At 54.6% G+C, this 24,106-nt stretch overlaps 9 protein-coding genes across 9 annotated transcripts; 4 read left to right on the top strand and 5 right to left on the bottom strand.

The window, feature by feature from the left end:
• Positions 1-493: 493 nt before the first annotated feature.
• Positions 494-5,711, top strand: A1O7_08371 (uncharacterized protein; the record flags this gene model as incomplete). Its single annotated transcript, XM_007762364.1, has 3 exons — positions 494-650; positions 708-5,400; positions 5,459-5,711. The coding sequence occupies 3 exons, from the start codon at positions 494-496 to the stop codon at positions 5,709-5,711; spliced, it is 5,103 nt and encodes a 1,700-aa protein (XP_007760554.1).
• A 491-nt stretch (positions 5,712-6,202) lies between these two features.
• On the top strand, positions 6,203-8,050 carry A1O7_08370 (D-arabinono-1,4-lactone oxidase; the record flags this gene model as incomplete). The annotated part of the gene is made up of 1 exon (XM_007762363.1): positions 6,203-8,050. The coding sequence occupies one exon, from the start codon at positions 6,203-6,205 to the stop codon at positions 8,048-8,050; it is 1,848 nt and encodes a 615-aa protein (XP_007760553.1).
• A 585-nt stretch (positions 8,051-8,635) lies between these two features.
• On the top strand, positions 8,636-10,487 carry A1O7_08369 (uncharacterized protein; the record flags this gene model as incomplete). The annotated part of the gene is made up of 2 exons (XM_007762362.1): positions 8,636-9,049; positions 9,141-10,487. The coding sequence occupies 2 exons, from the start codon at positions 8,636-8,638 to the stop codon at positions 10,485-10,487; spliced, it is 1,761 nt and encodes a 586-aa protein (XP_007760552.1).
• A 787-nt stretch (positions 10,488-11,274) lies between these two features.
• A1O7_08368 (uncharacterized protein) lies at positions 11,275-13,596 on the bottom strand (the record flags this gene model as incomplete). Its single annotated transcript, XM_007762361.1, has 5 exons — positions 11,275-12,289; positions 12,497-12,658; positions 12,720-13,303; positions 13,356-13,404; positions 13,454-13,596. The coding sequence occupies 5 exons, from the start codon at positions 13,594-13,596 to the stop codon at positions 11,275-11,277; spliced, it is 1,953 nt and encodes a 650-aa protein (XP_007760551.1).
• A 2,641-nt stretch (positions 13,597-16,237) lies between these two features.
• Positions 16,238-17,540, bottom strand: A1O7_08367 (uncharacterized protein; the record flags this gene model as incomplete). The annotated part of the gene is made up of 3 exons (XM_007762360.1): positions 16,238-16,564; positions 16,625-16,810; positions 16,878-17,540. The coding sequence occupies 3 exons, from the start codon at positions 17,538-17,540 to the stop codon at positions 16,238-16,240; spliced, it is 1,176 nt and encodes a 391-aa protein (XP_007760550.1).
• A 380-nt stretch (positions 17,541-17,920) lies between these two features.
• On the bottom strand, positions 17,921-18,614 carry A1O7_08366 (uncharacterized protein; the record flags this gene model as incomplete). Its single annotated transcript, XM_007762359.1, has 4 exons — positions 17,921-17,960; positions 18,016-18,280; positions 18,350-18,503; positions 18,552-18,614. 4 exons carry the CDS (start codon positions 18,612-18,614, stop codon positions 17,921-17,923), a joined length of 522 nt encoding a protein of 173 aa, XP_007760549.1.
• A 1,181-nt stretch (positions 18,615-19,795) lies between these two features.
• On the bottom strand, positions 19,796-20,215 carry A1O7_08365 (uncharacterized protein; the record flags this gene model as incomplete). Its single annotated transcript, XM_007762358.1, has 1 exon — positions 19,796-20,215. The coding sequence occupies one exon, from the start codon at positions 20,213-20,215 to the stop codon at positions 19,796-19,798; it is 420 nt and encodes a 139-aa protein (XP_007760548.1).
• A 699-nt stretch (positions 20,216-20,914) lies between these two features.
• On the bottom strand, positions 20,915-21,739 carry A1O7_08364 (uncharacterized protein; the record flags this gene model as incomplete). Its single annotated transcript, XM_007762357.1, has 1 exon — positions 20,915-21,739. One exon carries the CDS (start codon positions 21,737-21,739, stop codon positions 20,915-20,917), a length of 825 nt encoding a protein of 274 aa, XP_007760547.1.
• A 1,230-nt stretch (positions 21,740-22,969) lies between these two features.
• A1O7_08363 (uncharacterized protein) lies at positions 22,970-23,670 on the top strand (the record flags this gene model as incomplete). The annotated part of the gene is made up of 2 exons (XM_007762356.1): positions 22,970-23,218; positions 23,272-23,670. The coding sequence occupies 2 exons, from the start codon at positions 22,970-22,972 to the stop codon at positions 23,668-23,670; spliced, it is 648 nt and encodes a 215-aa protein (XP_007760546.1).
• Positions 23,671-24,106: the final 436 nt, after the last annotated feature.

The following is a 24,106-nucleotide window of genomic DNA, read 5'->3' as shown; positions in this document are numbered from 1 at the left end:
CCTAGCCCGACCAGGAGGTCAAGCAGCATGTCGCATGATCAGCCCTATCTGAAGATATCTTCTTTTCCATATAGCACCCGCTGCGCCAAAGCTGACGAAGACAGAGGGATCTGGAGGCGCTGACGGACACAAGTTAAAATAAACAAACAATGAAAATCGCCGTTGGTTGAGTTTCCGATTTTGCTGCGGAGACGAGCGCGTGTTCCCGACAAGCCGCCCTCGTCCTCTTCCCGTTCATCAACATCAACATCAACAAATACTAATCCAGCCCACGAGTCATATGGCGACCTGAGAGCGTTGTCGTCCAAGATCCTCTCTGCGGCCTGTTCTCGGCTTCTTCAATTCGCCTTCACTCGCTTATCAATTTCTTCTACCGCGCGCTTGTCGTCCCCTTTCAACCTGAACCCCAACTTTCCCATGTGGAGTGCCGCGTGCTCCTAAACCAGGTCGGCTTCGAGTAACCGAACAGTACATTTTCACGAGCAGACGCAGAATGGACGTGTCAAACGATGGCTCCGAGTCAGTCGACCAGTTTCTGGCTCGGATTGCCAGCCTCAGTTCCCGACAGACTGCCGAGGAGGCTGAGCGATCAAAGCGAACGGAGGAAGAGTTGTTGCAAGCCAGAAAAGAGAGACAGGCAAGAAGATTAGGTACAGTTCAAACATGGTCTGCTCCAGAGAATGGGATGGCATGCTGATGCAATGCAGAACGCGCTCGGTCGCTGTCACCCTCAAAGACTGGCCCTGCAGCGTCCTCGAGGCCCAGGGGAGAGGCTGCGCCGAAGCCGACACAAAGCATTGAACCTCCCGTTGCTCTCACCCCTCCTCTTCAATCACGAACTCTGGGCCGCTCTGGCTCAATATCCCCAAGACAAGATCGAGCATCCTTTACAGGGCTAGACTTCTCTCGACCTCTACCACCTCCACCTCCACTGACGGACGACGAACCGACTCTGCCCAGCCCGTCTGCTCATGCCACCACACTTTCGAGAAGTGGCACACTGTCATGGAACCAGAGGCCTTTATCAAGAGGAGGCGCTGTGCGATCCCGGCCGTTGTCTGTTGCATCCATCCCGGATTTAGGACCCTCCGCTCCGAGTGCCGCCCCTCAGAAAGCCGAGGACGAGATGTCGAGGAAAGATATTGCTGCGACGCTGGAAACTAGAGATCCTTCGTGGTTTCGTCAGACTGCTGATCGAGGCGTGGGCTCTGCGGCATACCGCAAGAATGAGACGGATTCAGACACAAAGACTGGTTCCGCGAGCCGCGGCATGCGGCTCCCGGGCATGTCCAATGCTGCAGAAGATCGCTCAGAGGAAGAAAACGGGAAACCCACGCCTCCGTCGTCACCTCCAAAATCGGCTCATGCGTTGTCTTCTAGCCAGCGACAACTGTCGAGCTCAGACCTGCCGAGACCGCGGCCAGTCTCCATGGTATCCTCGTCCCCTTCAAAATCTCCTGCGCTGGACATGCCGACCTTTAAGCCACTAGACCTGAACACCTCCTTTGCTGTAGACACACCTGGTCTGGGAAGGACTTCCAGCATTTTGTCTTCTTCGGGACGTCCTCCGTCGCCAACTAAGGGTCTGGGTGGTTTTGTGGAAAGCGCAATGATGAAGCGGTCGGACAGTGTTAGCAAGAGATGGAGTGTACAAGCAAGTGCAGGCTTGAAGCGAGGTGACTCGGTTGCCTCCAACCGCCCAGCACACCTTGCTACCGTCTCAGGCTATACTTCTGGTCACAGTCGTGGTTCCTCAAGAGATGTTAGAGGCTCGCGCGATGGTCATTCCTCCCCACTCTCGAGCTCGAGACCTGTTTCAGGTCACGGAGAGCCTGTTATAATCACAAAAGGTCGCTCACTACCCCGGCCGGAAGACGATCCAGTGGCATCTCCAGACGCCATACCCAAGCAAGAGGCCCAAGCCGAAGCAGCTAAAGTTTCTGATTTACCACCACAGACCCGTCCGGTAACACCACCACCGTCCGAGACGATCTTATCTCGTAGCCCTTCGAAGACTATAGATCCTCGTCGCTGGAGTCCGACAAAGGCCAGTTGGCTCGAGAGCGCCCTAAACAAGCCGCCAGAGTCTCCAAGAGCAGCGAAACCCGAAATGCCAGCATGGAGGCTGAGCATGCAGCGTGCCAAGCAGGAACAGTCCCAACCGTCTGAAGCCGGCAAAGACGCCTGGTCAAAGCCCGTAGTAGCAACCAAAGCCCTCAGCACATCATCAACAAAGGACTCGAAGACACTCGAAAATGCGACCGCGAACGGTGTGGCTGTAGGTCTAGACTCGACGAAAGCTGGGCTTGAGAAATCTAACTCGACAGCAACGCCGTCTTCAGATGCCATTGATGCGCACAAACGTAATACATCCTCCACGTCGACCAAGGAGGAGAGACCCATTGTTCCAGCCAAGAGAAATCTCACACCGGTTCAGCTTGGGTCAAGCTCGACCGAAAAGGTGATTAGCACGTCTGTTACACCATTGCAGGCTGAACAAGACACGGCCAAAGGGCTCCAGAACCCTACCTTACGTGAACCCAAACCTGGCCCAAAAATGCCAGCTCCGAAGCCAAAGCCGAGTACCCCTCCAAAACCCGATTTCAGAGCCAGTCTCAAGTCGCGTCAAGCAGCCCCAACCGGCAATAACACCACGGAACCAGAGTTCAAAGCCGTCTTTGGAAAGTTGAAGCGCGCGCAAACTCAGAACTATGTCGCCCCGGACGAGTTAAAGGACAACATCACCATGGGGAAGGCAGCGCTCAACGTCACAGGTGGCCCGCAGAAGACGAAAAGGGTCGACGAGTTCAAAGAGAGCATCCTGCAAAAGAAGGAAGCAATGAAGACAGGTGGTGGTGCAATCGTCAGACGTCCTGAAGCGACAAGCCCCACAGAAAAACATAACGACCCTGTACCGGAGGCGCTGGCCAGGCGTATGGCGTTGCAGAAGACGGGAACTTCATCTGAGAAGACCGAAAGCAAGAGGCAGAATGATATGGCGGGCAAACCCAATATATTGGCGTCCGAGCCTCGGGCAGTCGGCGGGAAACCGCCATTGAACGGTTTGGGTACCAAGCCATCTCTTGTGGGTTCGAAGCCACAGGTTCTCCACGACAAACCAGTTCCAGCAAGGGGAGAACCTCTGTCACAATCTGAGCGAACTTCGGCACCTCCGACAATACTCGCAAGCAACCCCGAGAAATCCGATGCTGCTCCAGCGACTGTGTTACCTCCACGATCGGTGTCCGATGTACCAGCTCGAGTAAGCCAGCAAAATCCAGAGACCCGGGTGGCAGAACCTGCCCTTTTAGCCGAGTCACTCTCCGGAGTGGAGCGCCCTGAAAATAGCAAACTCGCTGCTCGGCTCAATCCTGCACTTGCTGGCATACTATCACGAAGTGGTAGCCCGAAGCCTCCTGGAGATGCGTCTTCCAACGGTCGAGGTGGGATGCAGGTCCGCGACACTCATCAGAACCCGCGAGAAAGCACGAAAGAAGATCCTGCGGAGCTGACTCATATGACTAAGGCGCGTTCCAAGGGCCCCAAAAGAAGGGCTCCTAAGACCGCTGCATCTTCCACTGCGAGCAGCAAACCCATATCTGGACAGGCCGCAACAAACTCCACCTCCATGTCAGCAAAGGCCGTAGGGTCAGCAGAGTCCCCTTTGGAACCCACAGCGCCTTTGCCGCGACGTTCGTTCGCGCCGAAAACAAGTATGAGCAACCCCACAACGGGACTCCAAAATGCAGACGTGGTCGTGGGGGAAGTCCAGCGGTCGCTGCCGACTACGCCCGCAGCAGGGATTGAGAAGCCCAACCTGACTGAAGCCAAACAATCGTATCCAACGCTAGTTAAAGCGGAATTGCCGACGGCCAATATTGCCAAAGCGGCTATTGCAACGCAGTCTGTCAATAAACCACCTCCTGCTTCCCAAACGGGGTCGGAGTCAAAGCCGAAGCCCGCCGTTGCCAACAAATCAGCGGAACTAAGAAGGGTGTCAAATCAGGGTGCACCAACTGGGAGTGTTGACTTGGCCCCTCCACCGAAGCCTAAGACGTCTGCGGATCTAAGAAGGGAATCCAACTCTGGCACGCCTGCGAAACCTGGCACGCCAAAGAAGGTCGAAGTCCTGCCTGATCCTTCAAAATTGGTATCATCACCTCCAGACTCGGATGGCGAGAGGAAGACGACGGCGATTTCTCCAGCCTTTGCGCCGACTTTGCCTTTGACGCCGAACAAATCTAAGCTCAACACTCCAAAGGCTCCAAAGCCTGACATCACTAGCTCACCGAAAGCCAATGGGCTTGGGTTGCAGCTTGGAACTGGCTTAAGGAAGCTGGTTGCTGCCCCCGTATTGACGCCACCGCCGGAACCGCAACCGCTAGCAATGCGAGCAGTAGGATCCCCTAGAAAGTTTATTTCGCCCACGACATCGTCGCCTTCAATTAGATCCCGGCTTGAGAGCTTCTTTGGCGTCCTGCCGACCGCAGGTGAAAAGGTGGAGTTTGACGCGCATGCTTTCCTTTCTGCCCAGAATAAGACACCAGAGAAGCCCAAGACTCTGAGCAACCAGATCTGGGAAGTGTCCGGCGATGGTAAGAAAACGCCGATGCCGCCGCAACAGGAACATATTCTCTTCGAGGATTGCCTGTATTTATGTGTTCATTCGATGCAACTGCCCTCAGGCTCGAAATTGTCCGAGGTGTATCTCTGGTGCGGGGACGAAGTGCCCGAAGCAGCCGTGGAAGATGCTCAACTATTCTGCAGAAAAGTTGCGCGCGAGAATAGTGCTAAACTGGAAGTGATCAAGCAAGGCAAGGAGAGCTCAGAATTCTTCCAAGCTCTGGGTGGTATCGTCATCGTACGGCGGAACAAGTCTTCAGCGCTATATATGGTCTGCGGCAGAAGGCATCTTGGGCATGTCGCTTTTGATGAAGTCGACCTCTCAGCCGACAGCCTGTGCACGGGACTCCCGTTTCTCATTTCGGCGAAGTTCGGCAAGCTTTACCTATGGAAAGGCAGAGGCAGCAACCCGGAAGACGTGGGATGCGCAAGGCTGATTGGCATGGACTTGGGATTGACTGGTGAGATCGAGGAAGTTTCGGAGGGCGAAGAACCCGCAAGCTTCTGGGACTCGCTGCCTTCCGGCTCATCCAAGCGAATGTTACCTCAGAGCAGCAGCGGAGCCGGTGAGCGCGACAGCCATCCACCGAGACTCTATCGCGTCGAGCACGACCGTCCAAAGTCGTCAGGTGGCCTAGGCGGCTTTTGGGGACTGAGGGCATCTTCGCCGCCGAAACAAAGTCTCAAGGCTCTGGTGGAAGAAATCGCTCCATTCAGCCAGAAGGACCTTGATGGACATCACATCCACATCCTCGATGTCTATCGAGAACTTTATGTGTAAGTCTAAGCGTGTTCGATTTTCGGGTCCATGTATTGACGTTGTTGTCTCTCGCAGTTTGATCGGCAGCTTCGCCAAAAAGCCCGCCGAATTTGTCACAGCGGTGCAGGTCGCCCAAGAGATAGCCGTCCTGTCGTCTTCTGTCCAAGACAGGCCTCTTTTGCCGTCTTGTTATGTTGTGATGGGTGAGCCTCCGCAGCACATCAAGTCAATATTTCGGAAATGGACGTCACAGAAATCGTCGCGTCCAGCGGAACAGTCATGTCTGCGTGTCGAAGAGGTGGTACAGGAATTAGGCATTCCTCTCTGAGTAGTTGCTCAGGCTAGAGGGTCTTGGGACTACCACGGTGAGATGTCTCGACTGAATGGGTTGGGATTCGTGTACACTTGTACAGTTCACGGTTTGAATGTGATATGACCTGCTACGGCGCTACAAAAACGAGGCGGATGTTGTGAACATTTTGGCCAACTGGGCGTGTGGAAAAGTTACAGTCCATATTCCACGGGGTTTGTGGTACGTACATACACAGAAGACGTCGAATGTGCGTGGAATGCCTGTAGCCGGCGTTATCAGCCGCTGCCCAATCAGAGGCCGCGGCGCCAATCTAATGCGAGTCGGCGCTTCTGGCGCTTGTGGTGCTTCTGTTTCGCCCGCGGCTCATCGTCACCTCCGGTTCAAATTCTGGTTCCCATCTGCCCGCCTGGTCAATTCATCACCGCCGCTGCCCGCTGCCCGCTTTTCCGTCGAATATGCCCTGATCGCTGAGCACGTTCCTCCTTTTGCGCCCTGCGACGACAGCCATGGACTGGGCCGCTCCCAATTTGCCACACACGAAACCCAACACCACGGCCTCGGACCCCTCAGCCAGGCCCAGCACCGCCGCCACTGCCAACCTCGACCCCAAACTCCAGCGCGAGCTGGTCAGGATCAGTGATTCCGTCCCATTCAACCCCAAGCTGCGATATCTCCACCATACTTGGGCCCAGACATTCTTCTCGCGCCCGGAACTGTATTTCCAGCCGTCGTCGATCCCAGAGCTCCAGAAGATCGTCACCCTTGCCCGGAGGTGTTGCAAACGCATTTGTGTGACGGGCTTTGGCCATTCGCCGTCCGACCTCACGTGCACGTCGTCCTGGTTGATTAATCTGGACCATCTCAGCGCTGTCCTCGAGAAGGACGTGGACGGCAACCCCGGCCTCTATCGCGTTCTCGCCGGAATTTCTTTGCATGACCTGAATATCGAGTTGGCCAAGGACGGGTACACGCTCCCCAACTTAGGCTCTATCGATGTGCAATCCGTCGCCGGAGTCATCTCGACCGGTACTCACGGCTCTAGTCTCAAGCACGGGTTGATTTCGGAATCCATCACGTCACTGACCATCTTGCTGTCCAACTCTCAGTTGGTCACCTGCTCAAAGACCAAGAACCCGCAGCTGTTTCGAGCCGCACTCCTCTCACTAGGCGCCTTGGGCATCATCGTCGAAATCACCATCCAGGCTGTGCCGGACTTTGACATCTCCTGGTCCCAGTCGCTCCACAGCCTGGACGAAGTCCTTGGCACGTGGGACAAGGACCTCTGGACGAAAGACGAATTCACTCGCGTCTGGTGGCTGCCGTATCTGAAGCGCGCGGTCATTTGGCGAGGGCAGAGAACCGAGTCTCCTCGTCGCCCGCCCAACGAGACTTTCTACGGCGGACGACTCGGCTATTACATCTACCATAACCTGTTGTATCTCTCCAACTACGTCCCGCGCATTCTGCCCTGGATCGAGTGGTTTGTTTTCGGCATGCAATATGGCTTTCAAGCAGGCCGCTTCGAAATGTCCGCTGTCCAACCTGCACGGGAGGGATTGTTGATGGACTGCCTGTACTCGCAGTTTGTGAATGAATGGGCTTTGCCGCTCGATAAAGGTCCCGAGGCAATCACCCGTCTATCGGCATGGATCAACCATGACGACGCGACGGCGAAGATCCCGGTTTCGAGCAAGGGCATCTGGGTCCACTGTCCTGTCGAAGTGCGCGTGACCCATACCGGTCAAGAGGACCTGAACCGATCCGGAGTGCGACCCTATCTCGACCCGACGATGGCGCAAAGCCCTACGCTTTACCTCAATGCTACATTGTATCGGCCCTACGGCCGCGACCCACCCTGTCACGACACCTACTACGAGGCTTTCGAGTATCTTATGCGCGAGATGGGAGCGAAGCCACACTGGGCCAAGAACTTCTCCGCAAGGACGACGGGCCGGTACCTCGAGCAGACGTACGGTGGTGATATGGCTGAGTTCATGAAGGTGAGGGATGAGAGTGATCCCCAAGGCATGTTCCTGGGGGAGTGGCATAGTCGGAATCTGCCCTTGCAGGGTGTCTCTGGCGAAACGGCTGGTCTAAGTTTGAGAGAGGAGGAAATTAAGAGGACAAAAAAGGGACTTGGCTGGGGATTTGGGGATGGTGTTTTGTGGCAGGGACGGCAGGCGAAATCAGTAGAAGGTGACAGCCCTGAGGACTTCTTTCAGCAGGTCGGCGACGGGCGAAAGGACGGAGACGACACCCTGAGCCCACCAGCCACGACAACGAGCGAGGAGTCCTTCGACTACATGGCCAAGGGCGAAGCGAGCGTCTACGGCGGGCGGGATGATGCAGAGTGAAGCCGACAATGTGACACTGATAGGCGCTGATGCCCAATCCAGTGCCAATGCCTTGGACTATACTACAAATAACTCAGCCTTATACTTATAGTCGCTCTTGCCGGGCCAGATGGCATGCCTGCCTTGTCTTTCGTCGCGCTTTGCAAACATGACTTTAACCATCGCATGAGACTTGGTAGTGTGATTTACCCTGTCGCAGGCATTCGTTCAGTCGCCTCTTCTCATCTCCATCGACGCTCGATGTTGTGGTGTTTCCAACCTATTTGACCTAGTGACCCTTCGACTCCGCGCCCGATCAATCGACGCGGGCGGGGATGGTCGCTCAGCCGCGCTCGTATTCCTCGCTGTCCCAGCCCCTCTTGTTGGCTTCGCCGTTTTCACCTTTCGGCGCCTTTTCATCCCGCGTGAGGCTGGCATGAAAATTTTCTCTTCCTCCTTCACCACAACCGACCACTGCGAGTAGAGCGTGTTGGTCCCGCAATGGAGCGTCCTCGTGGGACGAAGCAGATTTAGCAGAGCGCGCTTCAGCCACGAAAGCAAGGGACGTCCCTAGCCTTAGCCTTGTGGGCTGACAACAATCTCGCCATGCCTTTCTGGGCGAGAGAGTCAGGGGCAGTTTTCCCGGCTCCAGCGACACGTATTCATCTTGCTCGCCGAGACGTTCCCAACCATTTGAAACGGCGGGAATATGTATATGAGAGCCTGACTGAAACTCATGATTTCCGACTCCTGGAACTGCTGCCGGGAAACAAGAACGAGCAGATAAGATGCCGTTTGAAGCTTGCCCGTCTCGCGGCACAGCCACTCTACAACGCCGTATCCTACACGTGGGGACAGCCCCCAGCCGACAAGACAATACTTGTCAACGACCTTGAGTTTCGGGTAAGACAGAATCTATATGAATTACTGCTCGACCTTCGGCATCCTCGTCACTCCCAAACGTACTGGATTGATGCCATCTGCATCAACCAACGGGACAACTTAGAGAGGAGCGCCCAGGTCAGTCTTCCTGCAAGCACATCTGCGCGGAGCCTGTCTTAAGAGAACCCGCTTGAATTGGAAGAGTGTTCGGAGTCCTAACATCCAGCAGGTGCGCAGAATGGCCTTGATCTTCCAGACCGCTGTTGGCGTAGTGGCATGGCTGAAGAACCATCGTTTTCCGCTGGCTTCCAACGACGACGCTCGTGTTGTATCAGTATCCGGAGCACTCCGCCTGGGTTCCCCAACTTACCAGCACGATCATACTTACCAGCAGGATCAGAGGCCTGATCTGGCCGCCATTGAGGCCTTTTTCGACCACGAATACTGGCGCAGGCGCTGGATCATACAAGAGCTCGCTCTTGCAAGATCCGCCCTGATATGCTGCGGTACCTTCACCGTCCCATTCACGTATGTCAGGACATTGATCCAGCTGTACAGCTCATGGATCACAAATTATCGCGGTCGAGACGTTCCACGGCGCCGTGCAGGTAGCATTGAGAACAGTCTCGCAGCTCGAATTCTCGACCTCCAAGGATCTCCACGTGGGCCGGATGTGACTTTGGAGCAGCTATTGCGCGACTACGCCTCTACCGAGTGCGCCGAACCTCTGGACAATGTATACGCGCTAGTGTCGATGTCGAGGCTGGCCAGCGAAAGCTTCCCTGTTTCCTATGATGTGAGCAAGCTTGATTTGTTGCTGACCACCGTCGAGTTCTCATCTGCTCGGCAGAGCCTGAACCCAACAAAGGCCATACCCTTTGCTCTTGCACTGGGAAAACAACTTGGGATCAAGATGGACGAGCTCGTTCCCACAGCCCGAGCTCTCCGCATACGTCCTGAGACAGGTGGCCGCGACTGCCACGTCGTCAGCACCCTCTGTAGGCGAGGCATCGTCACATCATCCAGAGTCGACGACGTAGCGTTATTCGGCCGCGCACAGGCCTTGCGAGAGCGATGCCAAGGGCTCACGCACTTTGACACAACCTTTCCCATCAGCAGGAACATCCAGCCTATCCGGGAGGCTACATCTGCCTCTGACGCATACTTTTCGGCAGGCATTCCCTCAGACTGCGCCGATATCTGGGGGCCGTGCGATCAGTGGACAGTATCACCTAGGGATCTCTTTGCCTTTATTTGGCAGCGTACGCATCTGGCCTATGGAGAGCGGTCCTTGGAAGGGATGTACCTCGGATTCGCTTCGGCGCGCACGGAAGCAGGCGATGTCGTCTACCAGTTTCCGGGAACAAGCGTCGCCATTCTTCTTCGAAAAGTGGCCGGGGGCTCTCTCTTTGAGATTCGAGGCCGAGCACGTTTAGCACGCGTGACGGTACGTGACGCTTTTATGTTGAACGAGGCGTATGAGGAGCCAACACAGGAAGATGCTGAGGACTTGTCAGTTGCATCTGTTGGATGGCGCACTTTGGACTTGATCAGATTGGCAAGTGCAGAGCTCTGACTGCACCGACCACTGTATTGGACGATGGTCTTGTCGAGACATGGTACACGTCTCGGTCTGCGCCCGCATTGCCCACAGGACAGGGTATACCGTACACCGGATATCATATGCTATACCTTAGGTATAGCATTTCTTGCCCTATCTACGCCACCATACAGGATACAAGATAAAATGGACTTCTTACCCCTTCATCCATCCAAAGACGAGGGGTTTTCCAGCATTCAAGATCCAAGAGTATTGACTGATTGACTGACACTCCCAAGTCTACCCTTTCTGCCCTCATGCGCTCGTCGCCCATACGCACCACAACCGCATTGCCATTCAGAGGCCTCAAACAGTCGACTTCGCCACGTCCTGACTCTGAGCTGAGAGTGGCTGCTCTCTCGCGTTCGACACGGCGCTTCGGTCCTTAACGTCTGTCACGAACAGCGATCAGACAGGCATATAAGCCAATTAAGGGCTTCAAGATCCAGGCATGAATCGCTTCCTGATTCTCAGACTTTTTAGACGGTCCCCACGGGCCATGGACTCAGGACCTCTTCTTTGACAATCTCCAACATGACCCCGTTCTCAAACGTGTACGGAGTACGGCGGCTTGAGTTCGACGGACTTTGTTCCACAAGGTTTATATACCGCTTGGCGAGTCTCGAATCATCTAATATTCCTACCCTTTTTCTATCCTCCGCGCGCTCGTCGTACCCGGGGTACACACCTCAACTACATTCACATTCAGAGTTCGTGGATAGTCGACTTGACCTGTACCGTACCTCAACCACATTTACATCCCTCAAACAGTCGACTTGGCCTCCTGTTGACCAAGACTCGCTGCCCTCTCGCGCTCGACGCGGCGCTTCTGATCCTTGATATCCAACATGACGCCATTCTCAAATGTGTACAGCGGCTTGAGCTCGGCGGATTTGTTCCAGAAAATGTACCGCTTGATGAACCACGGCAGCCACGTGCCCGTCTGGTAGCTCATGAAGCGATGCGTCGGCACGGCGAAGATGTAGTCGAGTTCCTCGAGCGTGCGCTGTTTCGTCTCGGGCACCCAGAAGAAGATCATGATCAGGGCCAACACGTTGAGCCCCGCGAAGAAGCCGAATGCGCCGGTGGGAGTGAACGCCTCGAGGATCTTGGGGAACGTGAGGCCCAGCACGGCCGCCCAGAAGAGGCACGTGGCCACGGCCCAGCCCATGCCCACCTCGCGGTGCGACAGGGGGAACACTTCGGCCGAGTAGGTGAACGGCACGGGGCCCTCGCCGGGCGAGTAGAACGCCGCGAACAGGTACACGAACAGCGCGATGACGCCCAGGTGCGCGGAGCTCGAGCGCGGGATGTAGAACGCAAAGCCCGCGGCCAGGAGCGTCCACGCCATGTTTGGGAACGTGAACAGCAGGAGCGAGCGGCGGCCGAACGTGTCGATCGTGAGGAAAGCAGGGATCGCAAAGATGAAGTTGACGGCGCCGAAGCCGAACGAGCCCAACAGCGCGATAAAGTCCGACGCGCCGCCCTGGCGGAAGATGGTCGACGAGTAGAAGGCCATGATGTTGATGCCGCACATCTGCTGGGCGATCATGACGACAAAGGACGCCAGCGTGGCGCGCCGCACGCGCGGCATCGTGAAGAGTTGCGTGAAGCGCGTGATGTAGGTCGAGTTGCCCACGATCTCGTGCTCGATCTGGATCTGCGTGCTGATGTAGTACAGGTCGCGGGCCGCGAGGAGCGGGTGGTTGCGCAGTCTCAGTAGCGAGGCGTATGCTTTGGCCACTTTGCCGTGCTTGATGTACCATCTCGGACTCTCCCTGACACACGCGTACGTTAGCGAGAACGCAAGCAATATGTAGATCACAGGACCCCCCTCTTGGCGAAATCGAAGCGATGGATCAGCCCGGCGAGCAAGACGATCGAGGCTGTCTGTCAGGCTGGTGATTCTGGTTCCGCGCAGATGCACATAGGCGCAGTCACACCGTTGGTTCATGCACAACCCGGGGGGGAAAAGGCAGACTCACGGGCAGAGATAAACGAGAGCGGCAAGAGGCACGGCAGGGATAAAAGCCGAGCCCAGCTGCAGGCGCCAGCCAATGTCGCCGGCATTCCAAACAGCAAGGTTGAACGCCGTCCCCAAAAAGATGCCGAAGGCGGTCCAAAATTGCCAGGTCATCACAAGAGCGCTAGGCAGCTTGGTCAGCGTTTGTTCACGGCTTTACTTGTGCGCGCAAGGGATGTATTTACCCTCGAATGGCGGCGGGTGAATTCTCCGCGGCAAAGACCGGGGTGGTGGCACCCTTGAGACCCATACCAATGCCCATCAGGACGCGAGTCGCCAGCAATTGCTCCCAGTTCTGCGCGAAGGCACCGCCGATGGGCGTGGCGATGAGGAAGATTGCAGACGTGAAAATGGTGCCGCGTCGTCCAAAGTAGAAGTTCATGGGATCCGAGAGCCAACAGCCTAGAAAGGCACTGCCGATATAGGGCGCCGAGTTGACCAGGCCGATGATCCAGAAGTCTCGCTCATAGCCAGGCTGACCCTCGGGCGTATTGAGACCAAAGGCTTCGGGGAATGAGAGGTTGGCACCGTTGGTGCCCGTTTGATCCCACCCCTGGACGGCAGCGCCGATCGAGCACACAATGACCGTCATGTAGAGTTTCATGGGGTGTTTCCATTTCCGGTTGACCTCGATGCGGAGACAGTCCTTCTCGGCTTCGTCGAGCTCGCTGAGGTTCTCGAATTGGCCGGGGTTCTGTGCCACGAGGGCGCCCTTTTGGAGAAGCTCGACTTCCGCGTTAAGACCATGGCGGTTTGCAAATTCCTCGACCTGGCTCACGCCGCGTCAGTTGGTGAGTAGAGACAATCCGGATAACACGCACATCGGCGAACAGATCTTCTCGGGGTATGTCGGCCAGAGGGTTCGAGATCCTGTGCCAAGGTCAGCGGAAGCCCCAGAAAAACAAGAGGATTCGCATACTTGGCATCTAGGTTCTTATCTCTGTTAAGGTCCACGATAGAGGAGCGGCGGCGCTCCGTGCTTGGGCCTTTCTCATAGTGGTCTGCTTGGTGGCCATTAGTCTGTCCGGTGGTGGAGTATCTGATGTCTTTCGCGTCCGACATCTTGGCGTCGATTGCTGGGCCAGCCGACGTGATGGCAGGGCACAGTAAACAGGAAGATGGATCGAGTTGAAACGGAAGGAAAGCACGGGGTCATCTTTGATATAACTAGGACATTACACAGTAGGGACATTTTCTCGTGGGGACCCCGCTCGCTGATCAACTTGCCTTCAAGTGGACGAAGCATGGTAACATCGTTCAATCCGTCATTTCATGTTGACGAGCAAGGCGGCCCAGTGACGGCGGGCGCATCTTGGTTTGACGGTCCACCTGCGAGACCAGAACAGCCCCGGCCTCTTCTGGAAGAACAATGCGCTCCACTGTTATCATTGCGCCGCGCCCTTGGCAGCGGAGAAGAGCTCCACATGATCACGAAAAGAGATGCAGGCTGCGGTTGGCACATGTCATTCGACAGTGCCTAGTTAATTACCACACACGGTCCTTGAGGCCTTGTTCGGACTCTTGCCGCCTCGCCATACTTTGGCCATGCGCTCTCGAACGACACAAGGTTGACGTGGCGACGCTCGAAAAGTCAACGGACGTGTCTGAACAAGGAGTTGCGGCACTGGAAATCTCAATGCCCAAGACAGATCTCACATGTCCTCCGCGACGACAATGCAGCATCTCATGCCTCGTGATCAACAGAGCAGGAAATCCAAGTGGTGGGGTGCGGAGTCGATGAGAACGCGCACCAAGAATATGCACAGGCGCAGATGTAACGGCGGGCGGGCGCCTCCAAGACTCGCTCAAGACTCTGTGTGCAACCGCCCAGGGCGGAGATCGACCTTGGCAAGGCTCGGCGGAGCCTTGAACGCACAATCTACGGCTGCGGATGCCGAAGCAACCTTGTCGCGCAAGCTTCTGCAGCTTACACTGGTCTAGGCGCCGGTGTTGGGCGTGGTACTTGACGTCACATCGAAGGTCCTGGCTGGGATGAAGCTAGCAAGGCACATTTCGGGTGAATGAGTATACCTCGTACTTTGTGATAGTCCGGTAGAATAGCCCGACGGCTCAGAGTTGACTGGCTCGTAACAAGCTTGCTGTTAGAGGCGTCGACACTAAATGACATTAAGAGATAAGCTACCAACATGTCCACGCTTGCGCAAGTGAAAGGTATCGACATTTCTGTATATTGTCGCAGTTAATAGCCTGCGCCTGACGCGTCAGTCAAAGTCAAAGAGTGCAGCGAGCCGGTAAATGCTGGGGTTCAGAGGTCGCATTAATGAAGAGTCCAGGAAGTTTCAAGCGACAAACAGCAGTCAACAGCGTGTGTTTCGGTCGTCGCTGAAACTGAAGAGAAAGTGAAAGGGAATTGAGGCGATTGGGCAGCCTAAAATTCGCTGTCGGTGGCCAGCAGCTCGGCCGAAAATGCTCCGTTGAGTCAACAGCCAATATCATCAGGCTCAAAAAGCTGTTGTGGACTCCTTCGATGCAGCAGTCATTCCGTCTCTGCTCAGGATTCCTGTCAGCAGAAATGGGGTTGTGTATATACGGTCTTCCAGATGCCCTCTATTTCTATGTTGACTGGCCGCTCTTTGATCGGTACCGGTGTAAAACCTCGAAGACTATCTCCTGGCGCCGCGAGAGCAGAAGCTCTGAATGTCCCCTTTTTGTCTTTGAGTTTGGACTGATGCAACAAGGTCTCGCTCCTCGTAGTTTTCTCCGCACAAGGCCACGCTTAGTCGCAGCTCATGTCGCAATCCGCAACGCTTCAAGCCTTAAGGCTCTTTCCGCCAAGCACCTCATTAGCGTCAAGTAACACCGGCGCACGAACCCTATACGCCTTGTCGGCTTTTGATGCGGGAAACAGTTGCCATATTGAGCTCTTGAGACGCCGAAGAGCCTAGACCCAGGGTAGGGTGCATTACAGGGCGAATTCGTTGCCAATGACTGGGATGCTACGTGCTGCTATTATTACCCAAGAGACGGCCCAATGTGATGTTTATCCCTTTTCCTTGGAGTTGTACAGGACCTAGATCCCAACGACGGTTGAACACATATGATCATTGTTCTGTTCCATGTACCTCCGTCACAGCGCTATAAATCATCGGGCAGATCCCTGCTATGACTGTGCTGAAAGGTGGAGGTCCTGTGTTTTTGAGTCTGAGTATTGCTGAACATGGTATTTTGCCTACACCCTGGTAGGGCGCACGGTGTGAGGATTGTGGTTGCGTGACGAGATGACGATATCAAAGCAACATCTCCTCCATGAAAGTCCATGACACTGGCCAGGTCTACGGAGTGGTCTTTCCTTACCCACGGGCCCGACACTTGACCTGCTGAGAAGAAGCAATACAGTGGAAGGCCAGGAAGGTTGGGACGACGGCTAGTCCTGGACTGGTCTAGCAACGACCTTGTCTCCTGGTCCAGGCTATAGCAAGCGATCGATCTAGTGGACCACGTACGTTGTAGGTAAGTTGGGAGCTACCCGCCTCGTAGCAAGTTGCAGTCCTGAGGGCTGATGGTAATTTTGCCGCTCATGGCTTGTGTCTTTGCGCTCCGCCACCCGGCCTGCTGGACACCCGATAGACAACCAAGACGTGACGTTCGTTGCCCTCCAATGCTGACAGATTAGCCGAACAATGTGCAGGCCCTGAGCGCACGGGTCAACGCTCGCTTTGCAAGTCGTACGGTAAAGTGGCTCTCATCCCCCGTGGCGACGGCCGTCGACTCTTCCCCCGGTAAGAAAGTGCACGGTCGTCCAGTAAACGGCCTGGAACAGCAGCGCCAAAAGCCCAAGATCCCTGCGTCTGTCATGTCTCATGCTCGGCTGTCCGAAGTCGAAGTTCGGAGAGCCGCCCACGCTGGCGAGATACCGTTCGCAAGGTCTATCGCCAGTGGAGTAGATACATTCAGGAGAGGCGAATCGTCGAGGTTGCTGCGCGAGAAGCTCTGCTAGGAACTCGGGACATGCTTTCGTCTCAGTGAGCTGCATCTTCTTCAAGAGAAGCTGGAGATCGCGGCGTTTGCTCTGTGCAAGTTTTAGTGTCGCGGTAGTGGTATTCCTCACCCTTACTCGAATTCTACGTACCAGCAAGCGATCGATCAGCCTCCCTTTCGCGACACTTGTTTGCCCGCCCGAAGCATGCTCTGGTGGCGGGGGCCATGTTGTCGAGGAACCGAGCGCCGCCTCTCTCGGAGACCGAGGGACAGGATAGCGATAGCGCCCGTACTGAACGTACTCGATCCGTAGCGGCTTAGCGGAGATGTGCAGATCCTATACGGCAGTCAGAGACGGGTCTGTGGCTGAAGAACGGTCAGGACCGGGGAGCTCGATTGCTTACGATATCAACGTGCTCTGATTTGGCCTTTATCACGTCCCACCTGCAGACTCTGCATGGGAGCACGATAAGCCAATGAAGCCTCGTATCAGGAGCAGCGGTTGGGGGCGCCGTGAAAATGGGTGGGACGCAGCTCGCCAGTCGTAGTTGGTGCCGCGCTTCGTTTAAAACTTTCTCCGTGCATCCCTGTACAAGCAGTTCTTCGAGCCATTTGTACATCACCACCATGGAGGCGGACACCCAGGACCCCGAAGGAACAAAGGTGACGGTACGGAGGTTCGCAAGCAGTCTTGTATTGGTGAAGAAGGGAAGATGTCCTGGAAACATGGGAACCGCAGCTTCGACAAATCGAATGTGTCGCACAAGCCCATATAATTTTGGAGGATGCCGGGCCTTCTTGTGCAAGATGACGAGACAAAGGTCATGATATTCGTATCGTTGGGCTTCAGCGTAGACCTCTCTGGACGCGGCAAGCAGATCTCGAGGGTAGCACTTGCGGTAGGCCATGGAAAACGCCGGTGGCTGCCAGGACTTCTCGTAGTCCCACTCGACTTCAGCTCGCTCAAAGTAGGATGCGTAGATCATGTCGCGGACTTCTTGCGGCAGTCTGAACAACAGCCCTAGGCCGGGGCTGAAGCTCATCGTCCTCATTTGGACTTCGGGCATGCTGACGGCAGGGACGCCTTCAACATAGGTTATTGCGTTTTTATCATGTCGAATGCCGCGAATCCAGATGACACAAGAAAAAGGTATTTGTAGCAGGGGAATAGGACCGTATTAACAGCAGGGATGTGAATTAGTGAGGCTGGAAACGGTACTGACAACTGTGCAAATCTCATCCATCAGTATTAGTGGTGAGCCAGCAAAACTCCGTTCCAGTACCATGCGCATAGCACAGCGGTTCGCAAAGTGGGTATCTTGGAGAAAACAAAAGGGCTCAACTTGACACGCCGCATCCGCTACCAGGATAAAATCTTTCTTGATCCAAGACCAGCTATTGCTCGCCCATCTTCTGGCTCATTCCCCTGATAGTTTGTAGTCTGCGCCTAGACGCGGTTGCGGCGGTACCATGGACGTCGAACTCGCCTAAGACCCTCTGTGAGTACGTGTACCCCACCAGCACCTGGATATGCAGACTTACACTCCCTCGCCAGCAGGCGCAACCACAGTAGTCCTCTTACGGCCTTCGCGCCGGATGAACCAGAGACCGACTATCGCGCTCAAGAGCCAGAAGACCGCAGACAAGAATGAGAAGGCTTCCGCAGTTCTGTAGCGACCACAGAAGCCGTGGAAGCTGATTTGGTTCCAGTCGAATGTGTCTCCATCGCAGGTTGAGTCGCCCAGCCATTCAACCAGGAGACCGAAGGAGGCAAACCATGCGAAAGAGAGGAGGATGTCCATAGGCCCTAACGCGGTGGTTTTGGTCACTTTTCACTTCTACTGTATTGGGGCGGTTACAGCCATGCCGAACTTACAGTGGAAAAAGCCGCCGGAGAAAGGCAGCAACCAGAGCAACCCGAGGAGAAGAGAGATCCCAGCGACGACTTCGATGTAGATCAAGCGCGCAAGCGGCCAGCCATTGCCGTCGTGATAGTCGTCAAGGTAAGAGCCGACGATGCCAGCGACGACCTGCAGAATGTCAGGGATCGACTTGCAATATGCTCAATGCGAACTCACTGCGGCGAAGGCGATCTCGCAGGCACGAAGGCCCACAGAAAGTAGTCTCGAAACGACGGGCATTTTGGGGCTTTGTGCCGATGTGTTTGAAATTTCGTCTGTGAGAGATGCTGGTAGAATTTGGATCTAGGAAGACAGATTGCAAGATGAGGAAGGCGAATCGGAGGAACTCTCAAGGTGGTCATGATGGAGGTGAGGCAGACCTTATGAGTGACGATTGACCGCTTGTATTGGTGGCTGTCAACACGAAGATACACCGACATCCAACTTGTTTGCCATCTGCGCCATGCCAGCCACATGCATCACGGCTCTCAGAGCGCTCTCGTACACTCGCCACCGTTACACCATCGACAAACCATGCCCTGAATTTGTGCAACGACAAGGCGCGTTGTCCTACCAAGACCTTGATTTGAGCCCAGGTCTGGAGCGCGTGACACAGCATGGAACGTGTTTACATGGTGCTGGCATCACGCCATTGGATGAGCTGAAGACTGAGAACAACATCCTACCAAAACTGGGCGGCATCCATGGCAAATTCCGGTGAATACGATAGACTCCGGAGACTTGGAAAGCTGGGCAGGCTGAACGGACCTCGAAAGCGAAAAGAGGTGCGAATGAAAACCGGAAAGCGAGAGATGCTTTCTCGGAAATTAATTGCAGATCCATGCGGCGGCTGTCTTCGCTGACGTAGGACAAGGCTGAGGCCAGCCTCGTTACGAGTAGGTACTCTGCACCTGCGTCGCCTCTACGGAGTAACTCGTACACGGCACAGAGAACGCCGCACGAGCATGTATGTTGCGCCGATGGTCCCAGCCTTACCGCCAGTGCATTAAAACAGTTATCGGGCCTGCATTTTTTGGGAGGAATAGGTACATATGTCGATCCTTCGGCATACTCATTGGCGTGACAGCGCTTTCAGATGGCGCGCAGAGAGAACGAAGCAAAAGGGCCTATGGGGATGAGGCCTCAGCAATCTACATATTGTAGTACCCGGAGGCCCTCAGCGATCTTTTCCGTTGTGTTTCGTTCCCTGGAAATGCTCAAGGGCAATTCCTTGAAATGGGGTAGAGGCGTGTGAGCAGGGCGTTCACCCTCACACCGCAGCTGCACAGCCCTAACGATGGTCCCCCAGCTGGCTTCCAAAGATATGTCTCCGCGGTCCTAACCACACCAGCTTCATTCGTCCTGTCATATCATCTGTCTGAAAGACGCACCTCAAGGCAGCAACACCCGCGCCGCTTCCTTTACCGCCTCCCCAAAGTCAAAAACCCACCGAAGAGGATCTGCTTCCTCGGCTCCAAAATGATACTTGTAATCATCACAGTCCTCCCAATGGCATCCTGCCATTTCTCAATGAAACCCCCAACGTTCATGCGCGGATACATATCGTCGGTCAACAAGCTTGGATTCTCCTTCACTTTGTCTGCTTTTGAGATGGCTAGGGCCTTTGAGTTTTTGTCGGCATCAGGCGGCAAGATCGGAAGGAGATACTTTTTGTAAGTGCTGAGCTCGAAGTCGGCGACGTTGTAGAGTGTGGCAGGGGTATCTGAACGGTCGGGAAGCCCCTCGCAATTGAGCCGCATTGAAGGGTGGGCAAGGAGGGCGCGGATGAGGGTGGCATGCTTGGAGGCTTCGGTGAAACGTTCTTGGGGTGTCGGAGACATGATGTCGTGTTTACGAATCCAACGACATGGTCTTAGAGTTTAGGCCGTATCTCAAGTTTGGATAGTGGAGCCTGGGGAAAAGAACATGTGGTTTGAGTGGTAGATGGGATGAAGTTGAGCAGAGGAGGCAAAGCTCTGAGTTACTGAGAAACCGAGATACGCGTTTCATACTATACACTTCACTTCAAATGGCTGTTTTCAGTCACTATTCGACTACATTCGGTGATTGATGTTTATCTTTCCAAAAGTGTCCATGAAACGCGTCTGAGGCGTGTTCTTGGGTACCGAGCCAAGTGCCTAGGTAAGACTGCTGGCGGCTTACCCCGGCCACGGATGACGCTGATGCTCCGTTGGCCTCACCACTGGCTCACACGTGTCTCATTGTCCATGGTTCCATCCTAGCTACACAGTTACGAAGACGGAGTGCGCCTCAAAACTTCTCACATCTGCGCGCTACGCGCTATGAAGCAGGGTAGGATAATGGATGAGTATTAAGAAAGGCCAGCTGAGCTCCGATCAGATTTAACTCATTTCAATCTGCTAAGTCAATGGGAAAGGACACTTCAATACTCCGTAGGCCAAGCAAGATCAAATGGAAGTTTTCACACTATTAGGGTCTATCAATACGCATGTACACTGGTATCTCTGGGCTATGAATGTGCAAACAGGTAAAAGTACTCCTCAATTGACCTTGGCGGTTCAATGCTTGCTCTCTGTAAACCAGCTCGTTATCTTATCGACAGTAGCTTTGCCGCCTGTCTCAATTACGTCGCCGTGACAGGGGATGACTCTGTCATAGTCCCACGCCTTGATTCGCTTGGCCGACTCTGCGAAGCCTGTCCGGTCTTTGCTACCAGCTCCGTACCACAGGAAGCGCTTATGCCAGGTTGCGTCGCCCCTGGTGTTCATGATGCCTCCGAAAATCTTGGTGAGGATGCCGGCTCTGGCATCTAGGCCAGTTCTCGAGAACTGCTCAGTGGCTGGAAGGTTGAAGATCAAATCTGCCTCAATCATTGTTCTGCTTGGCTTGTGCAGGAAAACGAGCTCCTTGTTGACGTGGGAGTGGAAGTATTCGTAGGAGAATTCGGCGTCAAATTCGGGGCTGATCTTGAGGTCGAGCTTGTTCTTCGCAGAGAAGACGTGTGCGAATTTCGTGCCTCTTGTCGCGGGGTCGCCCTCTCTCTTCTCTGGCAGGCCTTCCATGCCAATGACTTCAGCGTCGGGGTATTCCTTGGCCCACATGGAAACGAAGATGTGGTGCTCGATATCCGGCGCGACGATGTACTTGACAGGTCCTAAGGACTTGAGCTTGGCCTGGACGTCCGAAGTGAAGGCCACGGGCGAGAAGACAGCTACATTGCCAGTCTGTAGCTTGACCAGGGTGCCTCGACCACCGACCTTGATGTGTCCGAAGCGGAAAAAGGGTACGCTGAGGGTGGTGATGTTGGGAGTGATGTCACGAATGACCATGACCTTCGCCGGGTCACTGGGGACGAGAGATTTGGCAGATGTTGAGATCGACATTGTGAAGAGTTTGAGGGCGGGCAGCGTTAGGGATGCGACGCGGTTGTGGTGTAGAAGTGTTCGCCCTGTCCGTACTGTTATTGAAGCACTGAGGTTGTGCTGTTGAAGATGAAGTGCTTGGGCCGGTGCGACGAGATGTCGCATGATATACTTTCTCCTGTGCTCCTACCTTAGGTTTCCATGTACACAGATCCACAACCAACCGTGGCTTGCATTACAAAGTCACTCGCGTCGGCTTAGCCCAGGTCCATGCGCGAGTATTCAACGGCATGACAGTTAGATATCGAAGCGTCATGCAGGGACTGGAATACGTAGCGCCGTGCCGAGGAGCTCCAAAGCCCGCAGAAACGAATTGCGGAGCTCCTTACAGAAACTGTCATCGCGTCTGCCAAATCAGCTGCGAGCGCCTGCAACTCACGCCCGTGACTCAGCAGGGAAGCCCGTGTGGCTTGAGCCATGTGTTGATGGGAGTTCGGATTGTTACTAATCCTCCTTGTCAACCATTCCCCTCCTGAATGCCCTTGACCAAGAAAGGGTTGTCCACTAGGTACCTAGGCGGGGAGTGAACTGCTTCGGGTAGTTGGCAGCGGCCTATCCGGGGGCTCTAAGGGCTCGCAGGTATTTGGAAGCTCCTCGGAGGATTCCGTGGCTGCTGCTCGGCCGTAATCAACAAATCATGATTTGGAAAATCTGCGCCCGATGCTGGTGGAAAGCACCATGTGTCTCTGCAGAGAGACAGAATTCTCGGTCGACTACGGAGCACATACTCAGCCTCTGGCGCCCCTAAGAGATAAGGCCCGGATCTTTGCATGCTGTCGTCCAATGTACCGCGTGGCACATCAAGTCGAACTGCTTCGAAATCACAATGCGGCTGAGATTCTCCCACTGTTTGTGGATTTTGCAACGACTGAACTTACAATGAAATTCTAACAGCAGCGGTATCATTATCTGAAGAAGATACGTATGATTTGATGAGCCCGATGATGCAGAGGGCAAAACAGGGTATTCTCGACAAAGAGGGACTCGAATGAAAACTGATCTATTCAAAGATTCGCAACTTGCGCCCGACCTCAAGCACTGACATAGAGGGAGTTGCGACTCGTTGACGCAGGTTCGTGATCGGGAAGGGACGCTCGAGCAATACCATTTTCAACATCGCACATATGCTACCTTTCCTCTGGCGGCCTCCGCTGTATCTATTACTTATGACGACAGCCGACCCTCGTTTCAATGAACATTCTTCTTTCGGTGTTTGCCCACGACGATTGTGTGCGCGTTACCACCTCCGTCATCGACGCCAGTCACGAACTGGACGAACGTCAAGCACCAACTGATCTGCAAAATCAAGATCAACCACTGGCACTCGGGTTTACAAAATTTGAGGGTCCAGTCAAAGCTGCTTTCGAATTGCACACCGAAGGACGTCAAAGTCGAACAATCAAGTTCGCAGCAATGGAAGCCCCAGCGGAAGCTCTCTTGGTAGTGTGATGCAGCAGAGTCATTGTCTGCTACGATTGACTGACGCTGTCAAGACAGGTGAACCCTCTTCGGTCGAGCTTGGATCCAAACCACCAACGAGAGTCAGGTCCTACCAGCAGTGGCTATCGCCAAATGCACTCCAAGTGTTCATTCAGCTCTTTTTCATCGTCACATTCTGCAGCGTACTCTACCCCTATATGAAATACGCTGGAGCAAAAAAAGCAGCCAAGCATGAGGTCTGCAAGAAAGATGCACGAACTCTGTACGAGAACAATCTTGCTCAGTGCGATGTCAAGGCTGCGATAAGCCTACGTGGCGGTGCTCTGGGATTGAATTGGTTGGAAATGAGTATGGTGATTGCTACGGCGGTAGCGTGGTATTATTTGACGTGGTTGGCCCGGGGCTGGTTGGGTGTGAGGACTCCATTTCTGAAGAAGGATCACAAGGAGTAGAGACAAACATGGACGTTCCTGGTGAGGTATCAATTTCTGTCTGGATGCTCGATCAGGAAAAGCGTGAGAGGACTGATGATTAGTATTGCGAGGTCTCTTATGGCAAGAAGGCTTGATATCCTAGGACTCTAAAACGCTTCCTCGCCTACAGAGTACGGATTCGACATGAAATCGTATCTCATCATTTCTTCCCCATTTTTCCTCCACCTAGCGAACAGCACCGGGCACGGCGGACAAGGTCATGAAACCAACTCTCTATTCCAGTCATCTTTTCACAGAACATCATACTGCATCGGGTATCATGCTGCTCGAGGTCATCGAAATACCACCAACCCCCCCGTCCTGGCCTATAGAAGCCCCAATTCTGCCTTCCTCCGGAAAAGGTCACACGGCCTACCTCGACAACGGGCCCAGTCTCATGACGCACATGACCTGG

The sequence above is a fragment of the Cladophialophora yegresii genome (genome assembly GCF_000585515.1).
Source record: "Cladophialophora yegresii CBS 114405 chromosome Unknown aczIN-supercont1.6, whole genome shotgun sequence".
NCBI classification, from domain to species: domain Eukaryota; kingdom Fungi; phylum Ascomycota; class Eurotiomycetes; order Chaetothyriales; family Herpotrichiellaceae; genus Cladophialophora; species Cladophialophora yegresii.
The sequence above is the reverse complement of the archived record's forward strand: the minus strand, read 5'-3'. Positions and strand labels throughout refer to the sequence as shown.